Source organism: Paramisgurnus dabryanus, chromosome 21 (assembly GCF_030506205.2).
Source record: "Paramisgurnus dabryanus chromosome 21, PD_genome_1.1, whole genome shotgun sequence".
Taxonomy (NCBI): domain Eukaryota; kingdom Metazoa; phylum Chordata; class Actinopteri; order Cypriniformes; family Cobitidae; genus Paramisgurnus; species Paramisgurnus dabryanus.
Genome location: NC_133357.1, coordinates 7265759 through 7291034, shown reverse-complemented (window position 1 = coordinate 7291034; position 25276 = coordinate 7265759). Strand labels below are relative to the sequence as shown.

The 25276-nt window shown below is 35.7% G+C and overlaps 1 protein-coding gene across 4 annotated transcripts; it reads right to left on the bottom strand.

The window, feature by feature from the left end:
- Positions 1–5530: 5530 nt before the first annotated feature.
- pfkfb2a (6-phosphofructo-2-kinase/fructose-2,6-biphosphatase 2a) lies at positions 5531–24704 on the bottom strand. 4 transcript variants are annotated; one of them, XM_065269022.2, is made up of 16 exons: positions 24492–24704; positions 24288–24411; positions 22777–22902; positions 22077–22173; positions 20487–20553; positions 20280–20354; positions 19286–19342; positions 18992–19116; positions 17424–17631; positions 16957–17103; positions 16479–16583; positions 14631–14760; positions 14399–14461; positions 14206–14270; positions 6114–6305; positions 5531–5876 (listed from the first exon to the last, which is right to left on the bottom strand). In XM_065269022.2, exons 2-16 carry the CDS (start codon positions 24343–24345, stop codon positions 5823–5825), a joined length of 1569 nt encoding a protein of 522 aa, XP_065125094.1. In that variant the 5' UTR covers positions 24346–24411; positions 24492–24704; the 3' UTR covers positions 5531–5822. The 4 variants fall into 4 exon arrangements, with proteins under 4 accessions (XP_065125094.1, XP_065125091.1, XP_065125092.1 ...); XM_065269019.2 differs by having other exon boundaries at positions 24288–24452; positions 24538–24704; XM_065269020.2 differs by having other exon boundaries at positions 24288–24448; positions 24538–24704.
- Positions 24705–25276: the final 572 nt, after the last annotated feature.

Sequence of the window (25276 nt, the reverse complement as noted above, 5' to 3'; positions counted from 1 at the left end):
AATTAAAAACTTCTATTTCCACAATCAGGGCAATAATAAAGACGATTTAATCGACTGGAGATGTTGTAAATCTGCCTGAAAGAGGACGTGTGTTTATATCGTCTTAATGCTCAGGAAGGAAAATAATTTGAGTGGACAAAAACTCTTCATGGATCACAGATGGAGGACTTCAGAAATCAGTTCAATCTTGGGGTCAGAATCCTTAAAATAAATAAATAAGGAAAACAGCACCTCCATCACCACAAGTTGTTTGGGACACAGTTAAAGAAACAAATCCTCTGCTGTCATGCAAAAACAAAATCCAGTATATACATTTGACTTACTGTAACTTTGAACAGGACTGAGTTCTGCGGCCATATGAAACCAAAAAGGGGTTTATTTGGAAAGAGGAACACAAGATGACTTTAGTGGACACAGTGATTAAAAATTGCTCTACAGTTAAATATACCACCTGACCTTCATTGTTTTCATTTTCATAATAATAATTTTATACCAGAGGTCCTGGACATCTTAGGATGCATTGCGTCATGGATTATATAAAATAACAACAGATAGAAAAGTCTGACTAGAAATCTTATAATGGGTAGTGGTTAAATCTTTCATAAAGACATTGGTGCAAAACAAACCTAAAAAAAATCAAAAAAGCAACATATGAAGGGTCTGGAGAAATAATCTAAGATCACTTCCAATAAAGTCTTCAATCTCTTCAGACATTATAAAAGAAGACTCTGAGCTGTTATCCTTGCAAATGAAGGAAGCAAAGAGGATTAAAGGAAGGGATGCTTACAATTGTGTCCAGTGTGTATTTACTTCAACTAAATGTTTAATTTTTAAAAATTAAAGCTTAAAAGAAGAAAACTTGTAGATTATTTTTTACAGCTTTCTTTCCTTATATTTACCAAGCCTACCAAGGGTGCCAACATGTTTGGCCACCACTGTATTGGTACCAATGGGGGCATTCTAAAATGTTCTCTGAAACAACAAAGATTTGTTTATAATTGATTTATAATTGTGTGTAATAAAATAAGCACTCAACATGTTGCTAACAAAGATTATTTGGTAACGCTTTAGATTACAGCCCGGAAAGTACTACGTAAGTACAGCGAATTTACAGCGTATGTTTCTGTAATTATAGTTTACTTATGAAGTACGTACGTGTAATTATAAGGGAACAATTTATAATATTTGGGGAATAAAGGGATAACAACCAGGAAAAATACAAATAATATATGCAGTGAAGTACTGCGTAAGTACAGCGAATTTACAGCGTAAGTTTCTGTTATTATAGTATACTTATGAAGTACGTATGTGTAATTACAAGGGAACAATTTATAATATTTGGGGAACAAAGGGGTAACAACCAGGAAAAATACAAATAATATATGCAGTAAGTATTTTAGATTACTAAACAAAACTTAAAATTCAGTTAATGTGTTTATGCTATTTATTAGTACGATACAATTTATTTCGAATTTTCAATAAAGGTTACTTACCTTAAGAAAAAAAAGAGTACAGGAATTTGTTGGGTCATCAAGCAAAATTAAAAATAGGCAAGGCAACTTTGGTGAAAACAAAGCAAGCAAAACTAGAACTACACTCTTAGAACAAATGTGTTAAAAATAACACATTAGTGTTGATTCTGGGACGACACACTAAATGCGTTGTCCCAAAATCCACCCATCTCTGTGTTTTTATGGAAACAACACATTTTGTGTTATATTTTAACACAACTTGTGTTATATTTTAACACAACTTGTGTTATTTTTTAACACAAAATCAACACAAAATGATATATAATGTGTTAAAATTACACATAATGTGTTAAAAACTTAACACACAAAGATGTGTAAAAAATTAACACATCCTTTCTAAGAGTGTATTTTCTGTAGTTACTGTTTTGTGTTGTTACAGTCTAAGTCGAAATGTTTTACCCCCTTGTTTCACGTAGTTACAGAGTAAGTACAGAATCTGCGGGCTGTAAATTAAAGTGGCACTTGTTACCCCCTTGTTTCACGTAGTTACAGAGTAAATACAACATCTGCGGGCTGTAAATTAAAGTGGCACTTGTTACCCCCTTGTTTCACGTAGTTAAAGAGTAAATACAACATCTGCGGGCTGTAAATTAAAGTGGCACTTGTTACCCCTTTGTTACGAAAATATTATTAATTGTTCCCTTAAAATTACATGTATGTACTGTATAAGTACACTATAATTACAGAAATGTATGCTATAAATTCGCTGTACTTACGCAGTACTTTACTGCATATATTATTTGTATTTTTGCTGGTTGTTACCCCTTTATTCCCCAAATATTATAAATTGTTCCCTTATAATTACACGTACGTACTTCATAAGTAAACTATAATTACAGAAACATACGCTGTAAATTCGCTGTACTTACCCAGTACTTTCCGGGCTGTAATCTAAAGCGTTACCGATTATTTTGTTGACTGGACATTCAGTCTTTTTTAAGTAGCCTATATATTTAAGTAGGCCTATTTGTGTTCAGCCAACAAAAAATATATTGTTCTGCTATTCATTAGGTAAAAATATTTACATTGGACCAACTTGCGATTTTAACATCTTGGTAACACTTGGTTGTATTTGTTAACATTGCATTAGCTAACATGAACTAAAAATGAACAATACATCTACAGCATCTATTCTTTATTCTTAATTCATGATAATTTCAGCATTTACTAATACATTTTACAAATCAGAAGTTGTACAGTTAACATGAGTTAATGCACAGTTGTAACAGGGTGTGAAAACAGGCAGGCAGAAGGGACTTTTATTTAACATAAAATCATGATTAGAAACATTTAACAGAAAAGAGAACTAGAAACAACCACAACCAAACCAAGATATCCACATTCAAGAAGTTTATAAAGAACTATAAAAGGGTCAAACAGAAATAGTTCACGAAACTTTAACTATAAGCATCTTTGGTAAACCAAGCTCCTCTATGGCATGGATGGGAATTTTATTTTGTAATTTACTTTACATGTGCATGGGGTGTTTGGGACCTTATACACAAAAATCACATTTCAGCAAGAAGTTCAACCACACATGTCTGTAGAAATGACAGTAATACTGGCAGCTGTTTGCCAGTAACTTACTGTAGATTCGCATTACGTTTTTATTTTAAAGTTTTATTCTGTAAATAAAAGACTATTTAATGTTTAATGTTCATTTAAGAACAAACTGTTGCCAGTAAATAACATTCATTTAAGTCTACAGTAAGTTACTGGTAAACAACTTGTTCATACTCAGTTGTGAGTTTTTATACTAGTTTCTTTTTATTGTTGTAGGTTTGGAGGAATTCATCTGTGTTTTATTTTGATTCCACCAGAATTTCCGGATGTGACAAATTCAACATCCACTAATCACTGCAGAAAACAGATGAATAACGTTTAGTTTTCCACTGATATATAAACTCAAAACATTATTTTAGATAGGAATGACAACTCTTTTCCTTGGAATTTTAGGATAAGCTGGAAACAAACACTGTGTAATACAGACCGCTGTTGAAACCAAACTTATCTTGGTGGTCAACAGACCGCACTTTCCCAAATATAACTCAAGAGATTTACTGCCAACAGCTTACACCCATGTGTCATTTCAATACTGTATGAAAATCTGAATTCACTTCAGTTTAGTACAAATGACTGAAAACAGACTGAATCCCAAACACATTTAAGTTTAAAAGCAATCATAGATTTATAAAACTACATCTTTATCCTGGTTTGTTCTGTCCTTTAGTTTTATTGAAAACATGTCAACAATAAAGAAAATTTTACCCAAAGCACAAAAATGTTTTAAAAAATGGTCTATCACTGGGGCAGTACCCAAAATGTATACATTCATACCTAAAGAGTTCATATTAGTACCTTGGAGGTACATATTACCAGATGTATAAAGTATCTGTACCTAAATGGTTCATATTAGGACCATTTCAAAGGGTACTGACCCAGTGACAGCTTGGGACAATTTTCCTGACAATGCATGTACATCAATAAAGCATGCATTTAATTTTATTACTAAGATAGTTAAAGGAAGACATGATATTTCTTTTATCAGAGGTTTATTAGATCCCAGAGGCCGTATCAATAGATTTGCATGACATTACATTACAGTTAAGATTAATATTGTTTTGACAAAGAAATCAGAATGCTAAAATCTCTTTCACAATGCAATAAAATTAAAGATTTGGTTTTAAAGGAAAACACCACATTTTTCTATATTTTACTATGTTCTTACCTCAACTTAGATGAATTAATACATGCTTATCTTTTTTCAATGCATGCACTTAATCTTTATACAGCGTGCCATGAATGTGTTAGCATTTAGCCTAGCCCCATTCATTCCTTAGGATCCAAACAGGGATGAATTTAGAAACCACCAAACACTTCCATGTTTTCCCTATTTAAAGAGTAAGTGTGGTGGCACAAAATAAAACGTGGCGATTATTTAAGCGGATAATTGTATGGCGGAAGAGCACTTAGTTTGCAGCAGGCGAGGTCGGCGTTTGTGGCATTGGTTACACTTTGGGTTGCGATGCGAAGGCACTTACTGGTCCAACACAATCCAGTGATGTCATCACATTTACATTCACTTAAATCTATTAGAAATAGAGTTGCAAAAATCTGGGAATTTGGAAACCTTCCATAAAAATTACACGGGAATATAGGAGATTTGTCGCACACAAATCAAATCTCGAGAAAGTTGATGTTTGTTTTTGATAAAGTTTGAATAAATTACCCAAAAATGACAAATAATTTCTTCTAATTCTTTAAGTTTCCAACTTGAAATATTTCCAAAATTCCAAAGCTTTGCAACCCTAATTAGTATAAAGCTGCAGGTAACTGTAATGCAGACACAAGACTTTCATTTGTTGGAATACAGTAATACTAAATACTGTAATATTCAGTATACATGAGGTATATTACATCACTAATTTAAAATCATGTGCTTCACTTCCAAAAAGTTAAAACGCTCAAGTACAAACTAAAATGCTCCAAATTTCCCGAAACATTCCATGCATCTTTTCACAGCTTAGGATGTGTTTAAAAATATGTAGGAATATTTTCAGTAGCTTTAAATGATCGACAGGATATAAGTAAAAATACATTGACAACCATCATATAACCATATAATGAACATTTTCCATCAAAGACCATCATTCACTAACAATCGCTTTTCTATTAAAACCCCTGATGTCCTTTCTTAGATTTATAAAAGGTGATTTTATAATAATAAAAAACACGAGTCATTCATTACATTCAATAAAATATTAACAAACATCAAAACAAGAACTACTGTATTAGAAAGCGCTGCAACTCTGTGATAGACACACAAACAAAAGCAACACAAACAATTAACATCTAAAACATCAATTAAAAGAGTTTAAAGCTAAACAATCGTAATGCATATGAGATAAAACAAGACGCGGAATCGATCAAAAATAGAATAGAAATAATATCTTAATGGTTTATCAAAACAGATTTTAGCTGAAACTGAAGAGCCAATCAGATTAACCTGTACAAGCCACACCCACTCTAATCAGTTTGGCTTTATACGATACTGTTATTGGTCTCACAAGCTGTCAATCAGTGTAACAGTGTAATGAATAGTAGTCGTTTTGAACCTTAACCTTCACCGAATTTTACTACCACCAAAGGTTTCCTGCTACACAAAGCAGCCGACATTTGTGGCAAATCTCCAAGCATTTAGCATAGCGGAGAAAACAGGTCTTGTTTACATGTGGAAAATTTATAAGTTACGTTATCCGGAGCCTCACAATTCCTGGTTTGTTTGTGCTTTTACTGCTGGACGGCGTCTTTTGAGTCTCCGGGGTCGAAGCAGTCCAGTATTTCCTATGAGACAGACACAGGTTACTTTATTCTTGCAATCTCATTAACATGGAGGACAGTCAAATTTTACACAACCATTTTAAAACTCCTAATGCTTTAGGTACTTCCTGTAAATGTGATTATAATGCGAAGGGGATTTTTCTTCTCAGTGGGATTGCGGTCATACAGGCCTTGCAACGTAAATTACATTTACAAAGTGAACATCAAAGGCTTAAAAAACACACACCGGGTAAAACTAACCTGGCTTTCATTCAGTTCCTCAGTCTCCATTGCCCCTGGCAAGCGCGTGGATGATAAAACGGGAACGACTGGTAGCCGCGGTGGATTGCCCACGCTGAAAAGGCGAGGACGTTTTATCTGATCTTGACTCGACAGTGGAGTAAAGCTGTTTCTCCTGAGCAGAGTCCTGGGCATCACCTGTTTTCTGCCTCCCTGATAACACATTATATATTTAACATTAAGGATGTGGATAAAGTATTTCACGTCAGGGTTTTCTGCATGAAAAGGAGCAATTCCTACACCGTCAGAAAACGGCAAAACCGTACCTTTTTTGTCACTGGGGTGGTACAATCAGATCTGATTGTAAAATGTTGTACCTTTTGGGGTGCAATATTATAATCTAAGGACCTATTGTGCACCTTAAAGGAAAACACCACAGTTTTTCAATATTTTACTATGTTCTTACCTCAACTTAGATGAATTAACACATACCTATCTTTTTCAATGCGTGCACTTAATCTTTATACAGCGCGTCGTGAATGTGTTAGCATTTAGCCTAGCCCCATTCATCCCTTAGGATCCAAACAGAGATGAATTTAGAAGATGCGTACACGAGTAAGTATGGTGGCACAAAATAAAACGTGGCGATAAAAATTAGGACTAAATTGTATGGCGAAAGAGCACTTCGACCTTGGGCGCAGTAATATTGACGGAAATTTGAGCGAGAGGGGGAGTAGTCAGGAGTGATGATGGCACTGCACGCAGAGGTCAAATTGCTGGAAACTAAGTGCTCTTCTAAGTTTTTGGTGGCTTCAAAAATCATCCCTGTTTGGATCCTAATGCTGTGTTCACACCAGCTGCGGTAGAGGCGTCAAGCGCGAAGTGATTTCAATGTTAAGTGAAGACGCATCCGAAAGTCTTGTGTCGCAAATGAGGTGTTTAGCGCAGCGGGGCAGACGCGATTCTGCCTCGTTCGCAGGTCTAGTTTACGCGAATGGCGCAAATTAAGCGTTGCTGCGAGAAACACACGAGTTGAAAAATTTTAACTTTGGCGGAAAAACGTACCGCGGTAACCAATCAGGAGTTTGCTCTAGTAGTGATGTGATTACAGGAAGTGAGCAGAGTCGCAGAAGCCCCTCCCATGACGTGAATTTATGCTTGACTCCCAAGGGTTTTTCCCTCCTAGGACTTATTTTTCCTCGGATAAAAGCCCGGGGTTTTTTTTCTCCTAGGGGGTTTTTCACCCCGGGGAGGCAGCCTTTTTGGGCTTTACCTAGCTTCCTCTTCTATACGTTGCTTTAGTAATACGTGCAATTATAATATTGAGTCATAGCCGCAGCAAATTTAACTGCTCATGCTATCATGTATTCTGTTGTGCTATCTGTCGTTTTCTGTGCTTTTCACTGCTTCTATTTATGTAAAGCTGCTTTGAAACAATTGACTTTTGTGAAAAGCGCTATATAAATAAAATTGAATTGAATTGAATTGAATTGACTTGACTGTCTTGACGAATACAATTTCATGCGCAAATGAAGCGAGAAAAATCAAAATGTTCAAGCAGCAAACTAGACGCGGTAGACGCAAATTTGACGCCTCAAACGCGGCTGGTGTGAACCCACAGTAAGGAATGAATGGGGCTAGACTAAATGCGAACACATTTACGTGCTGTACAAAGATTAAGTGCACACATTGAAAAAAATAGGGATGTATTAATTTGTCTAAATTGAGGTAAGAACATTGTAAAATACTGAAAAAATATTGAACAATGAGGGGTACAAAACAGTTAAGTGTACCTTTAAAAGGTCCTCAATAGATCCAGTAATGTACACAAAAAAGTACAAAATTGTATTATGTTTTGTAGGGTGGTCCTTATTTTTCAACTTTTAAAAGTTCATGCTCTCTCCCCACCAATATGTTTGAATAGAAAAAAAAAATTCAATATAAGAGGTTGCTCAAGACCTGTGAAGGTTAACACATTCACGTTTTATGTGATACTTTGTGCTAGCATGTATAATTGTTTTTATAATATATACTTATGGCAGAAATGGACTTATCAGCAAAAAAACTTCAATGTGAATGAAGCACAATAGACAATGGCTGAAGCAACACGAATCAAGTATGCTATATGGTTACTCGGATCAGAAGAGACTGAAATAACTTGAATAAAGTTACCCTCTGAGAAGCAAGTTGTGCGTGTTGTGCGTTTTTAAATGGTACAGTATTTGCAAAAATATGTGATTTCGAAATATTCAAGGCTTTGAGCAATCTCTAGATATTGTAGGAACAATCCAAAATTTTGCACAGTGTGTTTTTATTGATATCCTAACACATTTAGGGGTAAGAGTTAAATATTTAAAAAAAATTGACCCATAATAAGGACCACCCTAATGTAAAAGGTATTGTGGAGGATTTTCTTTTTCTGGGTGGATCATCAAGACTATTAGTCCTCCTAGTTGTCAATCAGGAGTGTTGCGCAATTGCATTTTGTGCAAGTGAAGAAGGCGGTTCTTTTCTAAAATTCGAGAAAATCCTCCGCTACACCTTTAAGTACACCTATACAGGTACAAAATGAAACTTAAGGGTACCACCCCGCAGTTTTGTGCCTTTTATTTGACAGTAATTATATATATGTAATGTTATGATTAACATCTTTGCATTTGAATTATTGTCTTGTATCTCACTTTATTACAAGAATAATTTAGTTTTTCTTTATAGGACTGCTGAAAATATCAGGACAGCATCTTAAAAATGTAAAGCAAGGAAACTCCCTCCGTCCTAGACAAACAGAAGCAGTAATGACTGCTGATCTCATCCATAAGAGAAAAGAGAATAACAACCATCAGCCAGCGCTATTTTCAGAGAGAGAGAGAGAGAGAAAGAGAGAGAGAAAGAGAGAGAGAGAGAGAGAGAGAGAGAGAGAGATGGTATTATACATAAATCTCAGTGCTGTATTGTGTCTGTGACCGTAGCCTTGTGGTTTCACAGCGAGGGTGTTTATAGTAAACTCCCCCTTACATGCCCTTCAACAACAGTCTGCAAAATGGTGCACAAACTGTTTGCTGGGTCTCTATTACAGGTTGAACATGAATCGAGTTGAAGGGATTATTTATAGTATTGCAAAGATTTTTCTACATTTGCTGATTTAGTGAAGTTGTGTTTGTGTTAGAAGACCCTTCGACTACGATGACCAAATTCCAAAGATCCACAAAACAAACATTCGAGACACCCTCACATTGCATAAAAACTATAATCTCACTCGGTCTAATATACTGCTATAGATGGTTTCAACAGTAACAACATAAACAAGCGGCTGTCGTGGTCCGCACGTAACTTCCGGTAAACTCCGCTAAGAATAAATAACAACAAAGTTCTTTAAACGTAGTTTATTTATATAACAGGCAAAAAAAAAACAAAGATTACCTAGGAAACCCAAACATTTTTTTTTTCCAACGAGGCATGTGTTCAAGAGATCAGTTTAGCAACTACCATTAAAAACCCCAAACCGGAGGTGAAGTTCAGATCCAGAGTCGTGTTTCGCATCAGCGCACGCGTTTCCGATGAAACCGTCTATACAAAACTTATATAGGGGCTGTTTACACCTGCTATTAAGATGCGTTTTTTTGGGTGCTGTGTTTAAAATATCGATATGACCATACATTGTCATGAACTCCTGATGATGCACGCATCAATACAGTGCCTTACGTATCGATTCAAATGGATTTTTGAAGGTAGCGTGACGAATCGCTGCTGATCCGGGATAGGCTTGTCACTAGGGATGCACCGATAGGATTTTTTGAGCCGATACCGATTTAAACAGACAACTTCTGGCCGATACCGATATTAAACACTTGTATACAATACTATACATTTGCTCTATTAGCTAGTTTATTTCTGCATCAAATTATTTTTACTGAACATGGATTGGATCTAATTAACATTCAACTGACCAACATAATAAGAGAGACACAAATTAAGCTAAAAAAATATAATAAGACAACATGACAACCTTCAAAGGTGGTTTTTGCTATTCAGCATTTATTTTATTAACAACATTAACTCATTTTTTTTTTTTTACATATAATGGATTTCTTTATGCAGTTAATTAATAAACAGTCGGTATCGGCCTTTCTTGCGCTATTGCCGATGGTTTCAAATTCATCAAAAATCGACCGATAAATATCGGCGGCCGATACATCGGTGCATCACTACTTGTCACGATACTTTTCATAAGTCTGTTAATTGCCATAAAAATAATGGCGATACTTATAATAATAATAATAATAATAATTCATTTTAACACTTTTTAACACCATTTTGTGTCACTGTTTATATAATGACAATAATGTAAGTACCTCCTTTCTGCAACAACTAATCGATGAAATAATTCATACAGTAAAGAGTGTGTATTTTTTTTTCATTACCTTTAACAGACATAAGCCTTTTTAAATGCATATTAAATACCTTTTTGATTCTCTATTAAAACAATAATGTACCCAATTACTGAAAGTAATGTAACAAAGGCAACATCTGTGGTATTACTTTTCTAGAAAAAAATGATGACAGTTACAGTCATCAAAGAGCTTGCATTTCAGCTTGAAAAATAGGCATTGGTATCGGCCTATAACAAAGACAACAAATCGGTAATCGGTATCGGCTGCAAAAATCCTGATCAGAGCATTCCTATTGATTAGAGATGGAAAAATTTGGTTCATTAGTTGTTGGTATTTGTGCTGTGAATAGTCGTTGGGATGCTTTTGGACCAATTTTGAAGGGAATTGGGCTGGTATTATTACACAGATCTGGCAACCCTGACAGGACAATGACTGACACATCTATATCAAGATGGCATCGCGAGGCTCAGTGTCTCTCCAGTTTCTGCATGATTTTTTTGCTCATCTTGGGTCTGTTCATGAAGAACAGTGGTGCCTTAACATCTTACAGCCAGCAGGAGCTTTTGGATATTGGTTTTTCGCACCTGGCAGTTTACATAATCCTTACCCATGCAATACTGATATCAGGGTTCCCACACCTTAGTTAAACTTCAAATTCAAGGACCTTTCAAGGACTTTCCAGGTCCAATACCCTCAAATTCAAGGAATAAATGTGGGGACACATTTCAAGTGAGAGCAAGGTTACATTGTGTTAACTTTTAAGATACATTGTTACAGTTCCCTTTCGAGGGAACTCATGCTGCGTCACTGCGGTTACACTTTGGGGACGCCTCCAGGGGTAAAGTGCATCTGAATGTGTATATCAAATTCAACCAATGGTGAGACTTAACGACAAAGATAGGGTGACACAGGAGCCAGGAAGTATATCGCTATCTGAAATATTGCCAAAGACGGCGTTACAGGGACGCAGGAAGTATGGCAAGGGAGACGCAGCGTCTCGTTCCCTTCTCAAGGAACAACAGTTACATACGTAACCTGAGATGTTTTCATGTGTCAAACACAACTATGCAAAAAAGCATTTTGGTATGAATCAACATTAGGGATGGGTATCGTTAAGATTTTAACGGTATTACTACTCTTACTGATAGTGCTTAACGGTCCGGTACTTTAACGGTATTCTTATCGGTACTTTGGCCAATGTTAACATTTGATCATGAACCTATGTTCACATGATTAAGTTAATTATGTGTCTGCATTTCATTATTACAAATACGTTTTTGGATATCATTTCTAAATAATATACATATATTTGTTAATGCACCAGCGTGAAAGCTGCAGAAAAAATACTTTAAATAGGATATTTATCTATAGGCTATTTTGTAAACTAACATGAAGTGCTGTGCATTTAGCCAAATAAATGTTTACATACTGAATTTTCTTTATTTGGGATTTTAAAACAAGTAGAAAATATGTTGAATGCATAACGTCATTTCTCCCAAAAGAAGTCAACACAATTTCAACGTAAGGTAACCAATTAGGGATATTGTACATTTATTATAAATGATGTGAACAACGTTGATTCAACGTGATGTTAGCATACAGTACATGCCTGACAGGCGCGGTGGGCGCGTGCAGCAGGTGACGCAAATTATGGGTCCTCCGAGGATTAGACCGTCTCATTTCAGTTCTCTTCGCGGACTTCTCAGGCTGCCACCTTGACAGACCGAGTGCTCACCTTTTAAGGTCGTATGCTTAGAAGGTCGCAGCCCTTGAATTGGGACACAGTTTCTGTCTGCACGTAATGTACTTTTAAAAGATGCTTTGACAGATTGCTTGTGTTTCCCCCCTTACATGCAAACATCTTGTTGCACTTACCTGTATGACAACGAGCGTTGTCTGCATCAACTCTAGTAAAGTATAACCGCACTTTTGAACGTTTTGCTCTATCCGCCATTGTCAGTCTTGTTATTAACTCTTTCACCGCCAGCGTTTTTTAAAAAAGTTGCCAGCCAGCGCCAGCGTTTTTCATGATTTTCACCAAAGTTTAATGCCTTCCAGAAAATGTTCTTCTTTAAATATATAAACATACAATATACCAAATGAAAGAACAGACCCTCTGCTTTCAAACAAAAAAAACCGTTTCATCCTACCTTTAGTGGTTCTTTTGCAATCAGCATTTGAATATGGGTAGGTTTTTGCAAAAACACCATATTTTGAGCAAAAAGCAGATATAATTCCATTTTTATGACGGACTTTTCATAGAGATCCCATTCAGCGCGATCTTTAAAACAGACACGGACATGTAGCTGCTTGCCATAGGGCAATACTTCCGGTTTTAAAAAGTTGCGGAAGGGCGCCACCTGGTGGATAATAGCGGTATTGCGGAAAGACGGAAAATCTCGTCATTGGCGGGGAAGCGTTTTCTCTTAATTGACGAGATATCTCGTCAATGGCGGGGAAAGAGTTAAGCGGGAGTTTTCGTGCTGTTATGCGTATACATGCATGCGCCACGCTCGTCGTTGTGTGTGTGTGTGTGTGTGACAGACAGCCTCCGCGGCGCGCATGAGAGATCTCACAGACAAACATCTTAATATTATCTCAAATTAGAAATGTTTGGTGGGACAAAATGTGCACGAAAACATTATTATTCAAGAATACATAGAACATTTATTTTTATCTTTTTCTCCAGGACCGAAAGCAGAACCGATAGCGTCAGATCTTACTGATACTACGGTCTTTAATAATTTCGCCCCGGGGCAAGTTTAATACCGGGTTTCGGTACCCATCCCTAATCAACATTCGCATTTAAAGCATCTATAAAAGTCTAGAGTTGTTATGATATTATCTTACACTACAATAATATGGATTTTTTTCCAGAAAACTTCTTGCATAAAATATATTCAAGCACTTTCAAAGACCTGTATCTATGTGTATATATTTTGAAAAACTTCCCAGGGCCTTGAATTTTTTCCCCCAGATTCACAAACTTTCAAGGATTTCGAGGACCTGTGGGAACCCTGTGGCACCTTTTATACCACTTCTGGTTAGACCTTAACTGCATTTCATTGCCTTGTACTTGTGTAATGACAATAAAGTTTAATCTAATCACTTTCATATCATAATGGCTTGTTTATTTTGTTAATGAAGGATCATGTTAATTCTCATCAAGGTCTAAAGTTGAAGATTAAAATTAGTTTGAGTGTTATTTTTTAAGGCTTAAAATATCAAAATCAAAAAGATTATATTAGTAAACCTCTGTAGTAATGTGTGGCTTTAGAATTTTTTAAAGTACACTACACATGAATACCTTAATTTAGTGTCTTATTTAGCTTCAATAAGAAAAAAACTCTAATTGAGAATTTTTTTATCCGATTAGTCGATTAATCAGAAAAATAATCGACCGATTATGAAAATAATCATTAGTTGCAGCCCTAATAAAAGTGGATGAATCCTTTAATACCAGGTGTAAACAGGGTCTTAGTGGACTGTTGGTGGTTCCTGTAGCTTGATTAGTAGAGAATGGTGCTTGCAACATCAAGATCAAGGGCTCAATACCCAGGGAATTTATGCACTAATGTATATGCACAATTTAATAATCACTTTAAAATAAAATATAAGCTTAAAAAGGTACTGTTGGTAGTTTGTTACAATAAAAAGCAGTAAAATCAAGCACCGCCGAAATGATATGAGATATAAGAAGTTATATAAGATTGTTTTCTTACGAGTGGTCTGTCCCGGTGTGTATTCACAGCTTCTACTTTCAGGTCAAACATGTCAACTTTACAGCCTGTAACAAATAAAAACAATAACTTTATTTTATTTATCTGGTGTGTAAATGTCTGAGCCTAGAGTGAAATATTTTTCTTGCTTACTGATATCTGTAATAATGTACAATATCTCAAAAACAACACAAACCGTAAGCTACTGGAGTGAGTTTGAGGACGGCATGAAGAGGGCACTTCAGATACGGCAAATCATCTGTAGAAAACAAGCGCACACATATCAAAACCTCTGCTTGCATCACAAACACACGGAGAGCAATAAAAGGAGAACATAAGCACTGTAGCTCTGGACATCTTTATCACCGCTGAGACGTTAATATTACAAAACACAAAGTAGATGATTTCATGATGTGTGTGTGACGTACCAGCGCTTTTGTCCAGGAAATACGCCAGCAGACATCGCATGACGGCCTGATGACAGATGACCAATACGTTTCCTTGTCTCTCCAGCTCCATGATGACAGGTTCCAACCTCTGGACCAGATCCTGATACGACTACAACAAGAGATGAGAATATCATAGAGAAATTAAAATAATCTAATCTAATTAAAACATTGTAACTTTACTATTTTAATACAAATACAAGTTGATTTTATTGTAATAAAGTACTAAAAAATGATCTGTCTGGACTCTGGACACAATGTTTAGTTATAATTTTGGTGTTACATGTAAAACATAATCAGTATGATAAATGGTACATACCCATCAGGTATTTTAATGGAATATATTTCTTACATATTGTCCACGATTATCCTTGATGTATGTAATGATAAAGTACACGGTGGCTGTGTCCGAACTAGCTCTCTATACCCCTAAATAGTGCACTATTTTTTAGTGGTGTCCAAAATTCTATTGGATGTTATCAAGTGCACTAATTCAATCCCATAATGCACCGCAATAATGAGTGTACAACCGACGTACACTTGACAGCTGGCTGCTACACCTTCACAGTGAGGCTCATGGTGGGTTCACACCAGAAGTGAATGCGCGTTAAGCGCGAGTGATTTACATAATAAGACGTAACAGACATCCTGCGGCAAACCAATTAAGCGCAAATTGTACCCGCAAATGTTATCCGCAAATTTCACGCCAGAATGACACAAATGTTTCCCTCAAATGTTACCCCGCAAATTCCACGTGCAAATGACGCAAATTTTACGCTGAATGATGCAAATGTTATCCGCATATTTCACACGCAAATGTAACCCACAAATTACACACACGAATTACGCAAATTTTACATGTGAATGATGCAAATGTAACCCGCAAATTACAAACGCGAATGACGCAAATGTCATCAACAAATTTCACGTGCAAATGACGCAAATTTCACCCGCAAATTTCACGCATGAAAGACGCAAATGTTACCCCGCAAATATAATGCGCAAATGATGCATATTTTACCCTGCAAATTTCATGCGCAAATGACACAAATTTTACCCACAAATTACGTACATTTTACCCGTGGGAGAGTGACGCAAATTCTACCCGCAAATGTTTTCCACAAATTTCACGCCCCCGAATGACGCAAATGTTTCCCCCGCAAATGTTACACCACAAATTTCACGTGCATATGACGCAAATTTTACGCTGAATGATGCAAATGTTATCCGCAAATTTCACACTCAAATGTAACCCGCAAATTACACACACGAATGACGCAAATTTTACATGTGAATGATGCGTATGTAACCCGCAAATTTCACACGCGAATGACGCAAATGTTCTCAGCGAATGACGCAAATTTTACCAGCGAATTTAACACCTGAAAGACCCAAATGTTACCCCGCAAATTTAACGCGCGAATGACGCAAATTTTACCCTGCAATTTTACACTGCAAATTTCACGTGCAAATTCTACCTGCAAATGTTACCCGCAAATTTCACACACGAATGACGCAAATTTTACTTGCAAATGTTACCCGCAAATTTCATGGGCGAATTATTTAGAATTTTATTATTTAGAGATGTCCAACTAAGCATGAATAGCGTGATTTATTTGTTTAATTCGTGTATAGTGTGAACGTACAATCAGGCGGTTGCCAAATTAACTCCCGCGTCTCGACACAAGATGACACCCGCCGTGGTTCTGGCGCTTAGTGTCTGAATTCACTCACTCGTTTTCATTCACTCATTCAAGTGACTATATTAGCATGAATGAGAGTATAGGGGGCTACTTTTTTCAGCCAATGAGTATCAGCTATGGTACGTACCTCTCCACCTGGGTATCTGTAATGATATTTGTCCTGGTCTCTTAGAGTATATTCATCTGGATATGTTTCTTTTATCTTTTCATAGGTCATCTCCTCACAGATACCCTATAACACAAACACATTTCTTCACTTTTTAAGTCTGAAGAATTTACATCCGGCACAAATATTTTTTCAAATTAAGACTTCTTACACTAAAGAAAAAAACAGATTTTTTTATTTCCAGTCTGGAAATAAATGAAAATGTCTGCTTCCTAACATTTCTCATTTCCTGGGAAGTGAAAGAGCATGTGTTATTATACTCATGCCACAATTTATCCAAGAAAACATCAGAGCTAAATTAATGTAGATGTGTTAAATGAGTTAAATATGACGCACCTCCATTAAACATCTGCCAGAAATTGACTTCTAAAAAACACCCCTGCTTCCCTAACAGTAAAGTCTTACAAAACAACAGCCCCGCTGTTCCAATAAAACTTACAGCATCAATCTCATTAAGTATTTTCCACTGCTCGTACGGGACGCCAAGTTCCTCCGCTGTCTGGATGGTGCGTCTGAGCTGACTCGTCCACACCTTCAGATCCGGGATGTTCTGGTTTTCCAGGAACCTGCGGAGGCCTTTAGAAAACTAACACAGAAGGGGAAAGAAGTTAACAATCATTACTTGCCCCAGTGCATGCTGGGATGTGTGTTAACCATGTTCATGAAGGGCACATATGAAACAGTTTTGTGGTTAATTAAAGTGGTACAGTTTTGGTAAATAACAAATAAGCTTTAAAATGCGTAAGAATCTAGAGAGCACACAGGACATCCTAGCATCTGCCTAGCAACCAAGAGGAACACCATAGCAACTGCCCAGCATCCTCATACTGCAGCAAGCATCAATAAAATATTTTCTTGTTCAAAGCACATAAACTATATAATCTTAAAACATCATGTTATTTCTACCTCTCTTCCTCTGCTGGAAAGCTCTGAATCTCCTCCGATGCAGCCCTGGACGTTGTGTTGGCTCTCTCCGTGTCGACACAAATATATGGAGTGCTTCTGTACGTGAATGTTCATGAGGTAGTAAACAATCTTACTCTGAATATAATCCTGAACACGATTCACCAGGAAACGCTGACCCACGTTTATCACCTGGATAAAGGACAGATCTCTAACAAACAAAACATGAGTTGAGAAAAGAGAGCGAGATGTTAAAGATGTTTTAATGATCCGTCGGTTTCATTTGAAACAGAAATGTTATTTTAAAATGTTATCCTTTTGTCATTTAGATGCTAATACAGTATATAAAACCACTTCATATTTTATATTTCTGGTTCCCATCTAAAAAATTTTGGTTCCCAGAATGTTATGGGAACGTTAGCACTTGGTTCCCAGAACAGATACCTTAACGTTCCCCAGGAAAGTTTTCTTGACGTCAATAGAGAATTCCCTCTAGGTTTAGGTAACATTGCCCTAACGTTGCCATAACGTTCCCCTAACCTCTATATTGTGATATGCCTAAATGCAAATAATCAGACTTAAAAATCGTGTGTATTTAAAAAAAAATGTGTCCAGAGAACATAAACTGGAGGTTAATTTTAATTAAAAAAATACCTCAGCATCACATATTGTATTTAGATAACATTGCATTTTAATAAAATATATAAATAATGACTTTAGCATGATATAGAGGACTTAAAACAGATATTTATTGACAGATAAATAAACACTTTACAGATCTTACCACTGCAGTTAGTCGCCAATCTGTTTTTAGATACAACATTATCAAACGTTTCTTCCTTACATCATATTCTCATCATAAGACGTGTCAAATTGATCGGAAGTCATTAAAATATATTTTTGTTCACACATATTAAAGTTAACGTTCCCAAATGAAGAAAAATATAAAATAATTGCCAGTTACTAAAACAATGTAGTCACTGAGGTAAAACTAAATGAGAAATAGAAACATTTAATTTACTTTTAACAGATCTTACCAGAGCAGTTTAGCCGCCTGTTATCTCGAAGACATTTATGTCAAAAAACTTAATGTAAATCCTCAAGTCTGAATGCAGTGACAAACTAGAAACACTCATAATCCAGCGGCCACAAAACATTAATCGAAAACAGCTTAATATCTCAACTCCATTATTCCAGATAAGTTAAGAAATCCTGCCAGAGGAATTTCTGAAATGTCTTTGAGCGTCCAAAGGATTTAGTTTAAGACTGTACAGAGATCTTGGATGAATCAGTCAATGGCCAAATAATATTTAACCTGATAACCTAAACCTACTGTACGACAGGAATTTACGACCAACATTAAATAAATCAATTCTGCAAATCTTTTACATTAGAAATGGTAACGTATAAGGGAATTTATAAGGTGCACATACGCCCTCTGTTGGACACTTAAATGTTTTTACATTGTGAGTGTTTTTAATCACAGTAAGATGGAATACTGTTATTCATCAAGAAAACACAACCAGAAACAGATTCTCAAAATAAAAACCTGAACTTATTTAAGACCTTACTTGTCATGTTGGTCGGGGTCTAACGGTTGATATGTGACTTTGTAGCACTCGATCCTTTTAAGAAAATCCTCCATAACGCTTTCTCTGTCTCGCTCAGGATAATCTGGACTGGACACCTTCACGTCCTGTGTGATGATGAATGTTGCGTTAGTTAGAGGACACAAACATGACGTCTATATAAAAACAACAACATGACATCTTCACAATTTACATTTATAATATTTAATATCATTTTATCACTGATAGTGGTGCTTTTAACAACAGTATGTAAATGATTTATGTGATGTCACTCACCAGGATGTTGGAAGCTATGACTTCTGGATCATCACAAAGTGATTCCACAAAAAATACCTGCACAAAAAAACAAAAACACAGCTGTTAAGCCGTCACCATCATACTGTAAAAACCGGTCCGACTTCATTTTCTACCCAACAGGAAACATTTTGTAAAGCATACTGGAAATTAAAAACTGCAGGGCTCGCAAAATTTAAAAATCCCTGGCACTCTTTAATTTTTGGTAGCCCGAAATGAATATAAGTAACCCGAATAAAAAAATACATTGTTTAATGTAGAATATTGATAAATCCTTCCTGACAATCCCCAGCTAAAAATGTTTGGTTCCCAAAACATTCCCCTAACGTTAGTTTTTGGTTTCTAGAACGTTTTTTCCAAGGTTTTTGGTTAGCCAGGAATGTTTTCTTTTAGAAAATAGAACGTTATTTTAAGGTTAATTTAACATTCCCCTAATGTTATTTTTAGGTTAGTTTAGAGTTCCCCTAACATCAGAATAATTAAATTATTATATTACTGAAATATTATATGAATGTATTATAACACAGGTTATTTTTAATAAATATGTGCATATCAGACGTGAACATTAAAGGAATAATGGCTTTTTATTATGCTTTCACTTCATTTCCTGACAGTTTCACTTTCTATTTGAAGATAATGACTGACAAGAGGACGTTGAATTACATACAATATAAATACCTAACTAAATCTGAGACAATGTAAAAACATTAAAATCTTTTTTCCTCCCCAAGATAGCCTGATGGGCAGATATATTTTGGTAGCCTGACAGGAATTTACAATAGCCCTGGGACGTCGAGCTAGCGATTTTGCGAGCCCTACTAACACTGAGTTTTCAATATGGTAAAGGTAGTTTAACATGAATGTTTTAATTGAAACTCAAAGCATCAGATGTGAGATCAAGATGTGCATTTCTGCAGTGTCACCGGATGACTGCGTAAAACAAAACAAATCAGTAACTAATGACAGATCCTCTTACCTTATACGAGTTCCTCTGCGCAAAACTTAAAATGAGTTCCCTTCTGTCTCTCGTCGTGTTTGTGGCATCAAAAACCTGCCAGAGACGAACACAACACAATCACTACATAAATGCATAAACTACATGCAAGTGAATCATGCATTAAAATGATATTCTTGTGTATTATACAATATATAAGGTTAAGCTGAAAAAAGATTAAAAACCTACAGCGATCTGCCCGCCCTCCTCATTCAGGTACGACTTCACATCTTTAAGAGCCACAATCGCACACTGCCTGAGACAACACACCAGACTAAATACAGATGCAATAACCAGACACCGACTACAAACACATTCAACTCCAAAGCATCAGATACTGCGGGTCTGAAGTAATGTTTGTCAATCACTTCAAAATGGCTTATGATACATTTTATTTGCTCTTTGTACATAATACACATGAATGCTTCCTACTCGAAACTCCCTCTCCAGTCCATCCAGGAGAGGAAGTTTGAAATTGAAATGACACCTCTAATATGACATCACACCCTTGAACTTTAATCACATATGACCGCCATCATGCATATAATCATCTATTCAGTCTGCATATTTGATATGCAAAAAGTTAATACAGTGACAAAAATATTTTTAATATTTTAATTTGACTGAAATGATGAAGAAGATGAAACAGTGATGAATATGATCTCTTAGATTAAAGTTAAAAATTACCCCATGATTTACTCACCCTCAATGTACACTGCAAAAAATGATTTTCAAGAAAAAAAATTCTTAGTATTTTTGTCTTGTTTTCAGTAAAAATATCAAAAAATTCTTAAATAAAGATGCCTTTTCTTGATGAGCAAAATGACCCAAGAAAATAAGTCTCGTTTTTAGACCAAAAATATCAAATTTAAGTGATTTTGTGCAAAAAAATCTGCCAATGGGGTAAGCAAAATCATCTTGAACATTTTTCTTAAACACTAAATTCAAGAAAAATTAGCTTACCCCATTGGCAGATTTTTTTTGCTTGTTTTATGCACAAAATCACTTAAATTTGATATTTTGTATACACTGCAAAAAATTATTTTCAATAAAAAAAAATCTTGATTTTATGCATAAAATAAGCAAAAAAATCTGCCAATGGGGTAAGCAAATTTTTCTTGAATTTAGTGTTTCAGAAAAATTTTCAAGATTTTTTTGCTTGTTTTATGCACAAAATCACTTAAATTTGATATTTTTGGTCTAAAAACGAGACTTATTTTCTTGGGTTGTTTTCCTCATCAAGAAAAAGCATTTTAATTTAAGAATTTTTTTATATTTTTTACTGAATTTTTTTCTTAAAAATCATTTTTTGCAGTGTATGACTATCTTTTTCAGACAAACACAAACGGAGTTATATTAAAAAATGTCCTGGCTGTTCCCAGCTTTATAATGGTAGCAAATGGTGCTTTGAAGCCTAAAATCCACACGCCTCCAAGAGGTTAATAAAGGTCTTCTGAGGGCAACCGATGTTCATGGCCACGTGTACGTGATGTCCTACAAAAGATATTTTTCTAACAAAATCACATCGATTGCCTTCAGAAGCCTTTATTAACCCCCTGAAGCCATTTGGATCACTTCTGTGAATGCACTTTTTTGGGGTTCAAATCAGAAGCACCATTTACTACCATTATAAAACTTGGAACAGCCAGGACCTTTTCTAATATAATTCTGATTGTGTTCGTCTGGAAAAAAGATAATCATATACATTGATGTTGAATATGTGGGTAGGTTGGACTTGGACAGATCTTATGTTACTGTAAAAGAGAATTGTAAACTTACTTCCTGATTTTCATCGCCTCTTCATTGTCATGACGGAAGAAATCGTAGGACTTGTATGACTGTACGGCCTCACGTCTATAAACACCCAGATTAAACACTGATAAAAGACACAACTGTTATAAACACGTGGAAAGCACCGGTGCGTACAGTAAATCCAGAGTAAAACAAATAGAAATGATCTCATAACAGTATATCAAAAATGACAAAAATTCTTAAAAAAAAAGTATCAGCACTCCTCATGACCTGAGCATTCATTCATGTGTACATCAAACACACTTGCTGTGCCACATCAGATGAATACTTTTGTGTTATAAATAAAAACAAATCTCTGCTCGACTCAAAATTTTATCTTACTCTAAACTATGGGTCTTTAACAGGGGGTCCGGGGACCCTTGGGGGTCCGTGGTGGTATTACTGTGGGTCCTCCAAGAATTGTTTGAATGCAAAATAATATTTTTGGAAAAGTAAAATTAAACAACAAACATAATGGATTAATAGGTTAATAATAAAAAATACTTAAAATGAAAAGCATAACTTCCACAATAAAATGTATTCAGTTAAATTAACCCTTAACAGTCACCCGTCCCGTATACAGGTCACCTAAGTTTACTTTGAATATTTTGGATGTCATAATGACATAACTATATATCGTTGGAAAGGTCTAGGCCTCCAGAAAACATATTTCCACAGTTTCACTTACCTTTTGTTGGGACCCCAATCCAGTTGAGATAGCGTGTCAATTTTTTTGAGATATAAGTCTTTCCCCTCGCAGGAAGACCGACCAATACGATCACTGTGGGTGAGTTGGTCATGTACGACGCCCATGCTAAATAAAAAGAACAAACACACACGCATTATTTATTCATTTTGAGTTATCGTATCATTTTGATCTGCTTTCTGATTACTATAAACCAGTCAAATAACATCCGATGACCTTTCGGCCCGCAGGTAACCATGTTTATACTCATAACACTTCACGTGTTCATTTTGTTCCAGGTTTGTTAGTGGAAATATGACGACATTCATGAGGATTACAGAAGATCTGCGTCATCTATACTGTCCTACAAAGGCAAAAAACCTGTCTCTCTGGAGTTTGATATAGCAAGTTAAGGTCTTTTCTCTTTGTAGGGCAGAATACATCACAGATGTGGAAGTGTCTGTTGTTTTTACTGCAATGTAGTTATTACGTCATCACTTCCTCTTCCTGAATATCAGATTCGGATCTATTATGCATTAGAGATGCCTGAGGCTTATATTATGAAATATGTATCTTCATGTAACAAACATTAAATAATCTGAAATAATAACATTAATTTATTAGCAAACTTATATTGCAATCATTCAAATGATTTTAAGATGCTGAAACTAGATTAAGAAGAAAATCTGAGCATGTAACAGAGAAATCATCATTTAAGACAACCAAATGCTGAGATAACTAACAACACATCATTTCTAAACAAGCCGTCATGCTTGCAGCGGGCGAGTTATGTCCTTCAACACTTATTGTGAGAGGTTTAATTAACATATGAGTATGAATTGACTTAGTAAACACAACTAATTAAATGGAGACAAACTATCATTCAGAGTGTCAGATAACAGACTTTCTGTAATATAATGATGGTCTCTCTCTCTCTCTCTATCTCTCTATTAATCAAAAATGTTTCTTCACTAAATATGTCATAAGAAACAGGACCCAACATGCCATTGAATTGGGCATTACATACCACAAAAACTTTGTTCGGACCCAAAGCTCAAATTTCAATCGAATCAAGATAAATTAGTTTATTTAGTGAACATGTTAAATCCCAACTCTTTACTTTGTTAAAGTTTAAAAAGTGCAAAGTCTACGTGACACATTCATCTGTTGCTTTATCATTACAAACAGAAAAACTATATAAACTATAACCACTGTTTGCTTAAACCCTTAAACACAGAGGGAGTCACTTACAAAAATTAACCATGTTTTTGTGGCATTGATTAATATTAGCAAAACCATGGTTTTACTACAGTAACCTTGGTTTAACCATAGTCTTCGAAAAGCATGGTTGTCAAAACCATGGTTATTTTGTGGTAACCATGGTTTAACTACAGTATGGTTTTTTGGTTTTAACTGTAGTAAAACCACGATCAAGGGGTCACATTAGAGTGTACTGTACAGTAAGTTACGATGCATTAAAACATTACATTATGTAGCATTAACTAATAACTTACAGCATTTCTTCTCATTGACTCTGGGCTCTGTCTTCTTGCTGTTATTCGGATGGTCCATGTTTCAAACGGATGATGCTCAGGTGTGAAGATCAGCAGAGGTAACGTTACGCAGTGGTCAGCCCACCTGTGCAGGTATCACATGACGTCTGATGATAAACGGCCTGCCTTTACATCATATCATAGAAGATGCTTTAATAATAATACCTGCACGAGGATATTTGCATATCAAATGTGCCATTAAATCACCAACCGTCAAAGACGAACACGCGGATCATCTTTCATTTAACCTATGTGTCATTTCTGCTAAATATTCAGCAGGACAACAAGGAATTCGATGCGATCGGTGTGTTTCAGGAAGAGCGAGCCTGTCGGTGTGTGTTTGTAGAAAAAAGGCGCCCTTCTCATAGAAATAACTGATGGACGTCCTGAGTTACGCAATGGGCGGTGCTTAGCGGCCCGGAAGTTGTTTCTGTTTAGTCACGCAGCGGTTTTACATCTTCATTGTGATTCAAATGTACATTTTCTGAAACAAAACCCTATCATTTTTATCATTTAAAAAAGAAATTGAACTTTATATTGAGCCTATAAGATTCTCTTTAGAGTAAAAGCCAATGAAAACTTTGAAAATCTGTACTTTACTTAATATTTTATTGTAAATTCCATAAATCATAGCATAAATTGTAATTGTATTGTTACTGTCAAGTTTTATTTTTATTTATGTTTGTTGTCAATTCAATAATAAAAATAAACCTAATCCCTATGAGAGTGGCCGTTTCTCAATCCGAAGGCTGCAGCCTCCGGAGGTCACATATGCAGGCTGCATACGTCATCAAGCCTGGTTTATTTAAGATAACTGAACATTACATTCGCAATTCATAAGCATATTACAACAATTTACGATTATCTAAGAATAATAGTCAACTAGAATTGTTAATAGTCTGAAACAAGTCTTGATGACGTATGCAGCAGCCTGCAAATGCGACCTACGG

Excerpts from the sequence above, each read along its gene's own strand:
- pfkfb2a (XM_065269022.2), bottom strand. The coding sequence starts at position 24,345 with ATGGACCATCCGAATAACAGCAAGAAGACAGAGCCCAGAGTCAATGAG. Across the intron at positions 14,271-14,398 it reads ACTCACTCCAGTAGCTTACG|GCTGTAAAGTTGACATGTTT; the intron begins GTTTGTGTTGTT and ends TATTTGTTACAG. Across the intron at positions 6,306-14,205 it reads CACACCGGGACAGACCACTC|GGAGGCAGAAAACAGGTGAT; the intron begins GTAAGAAAACAA and ends ATGTGTTATCAG.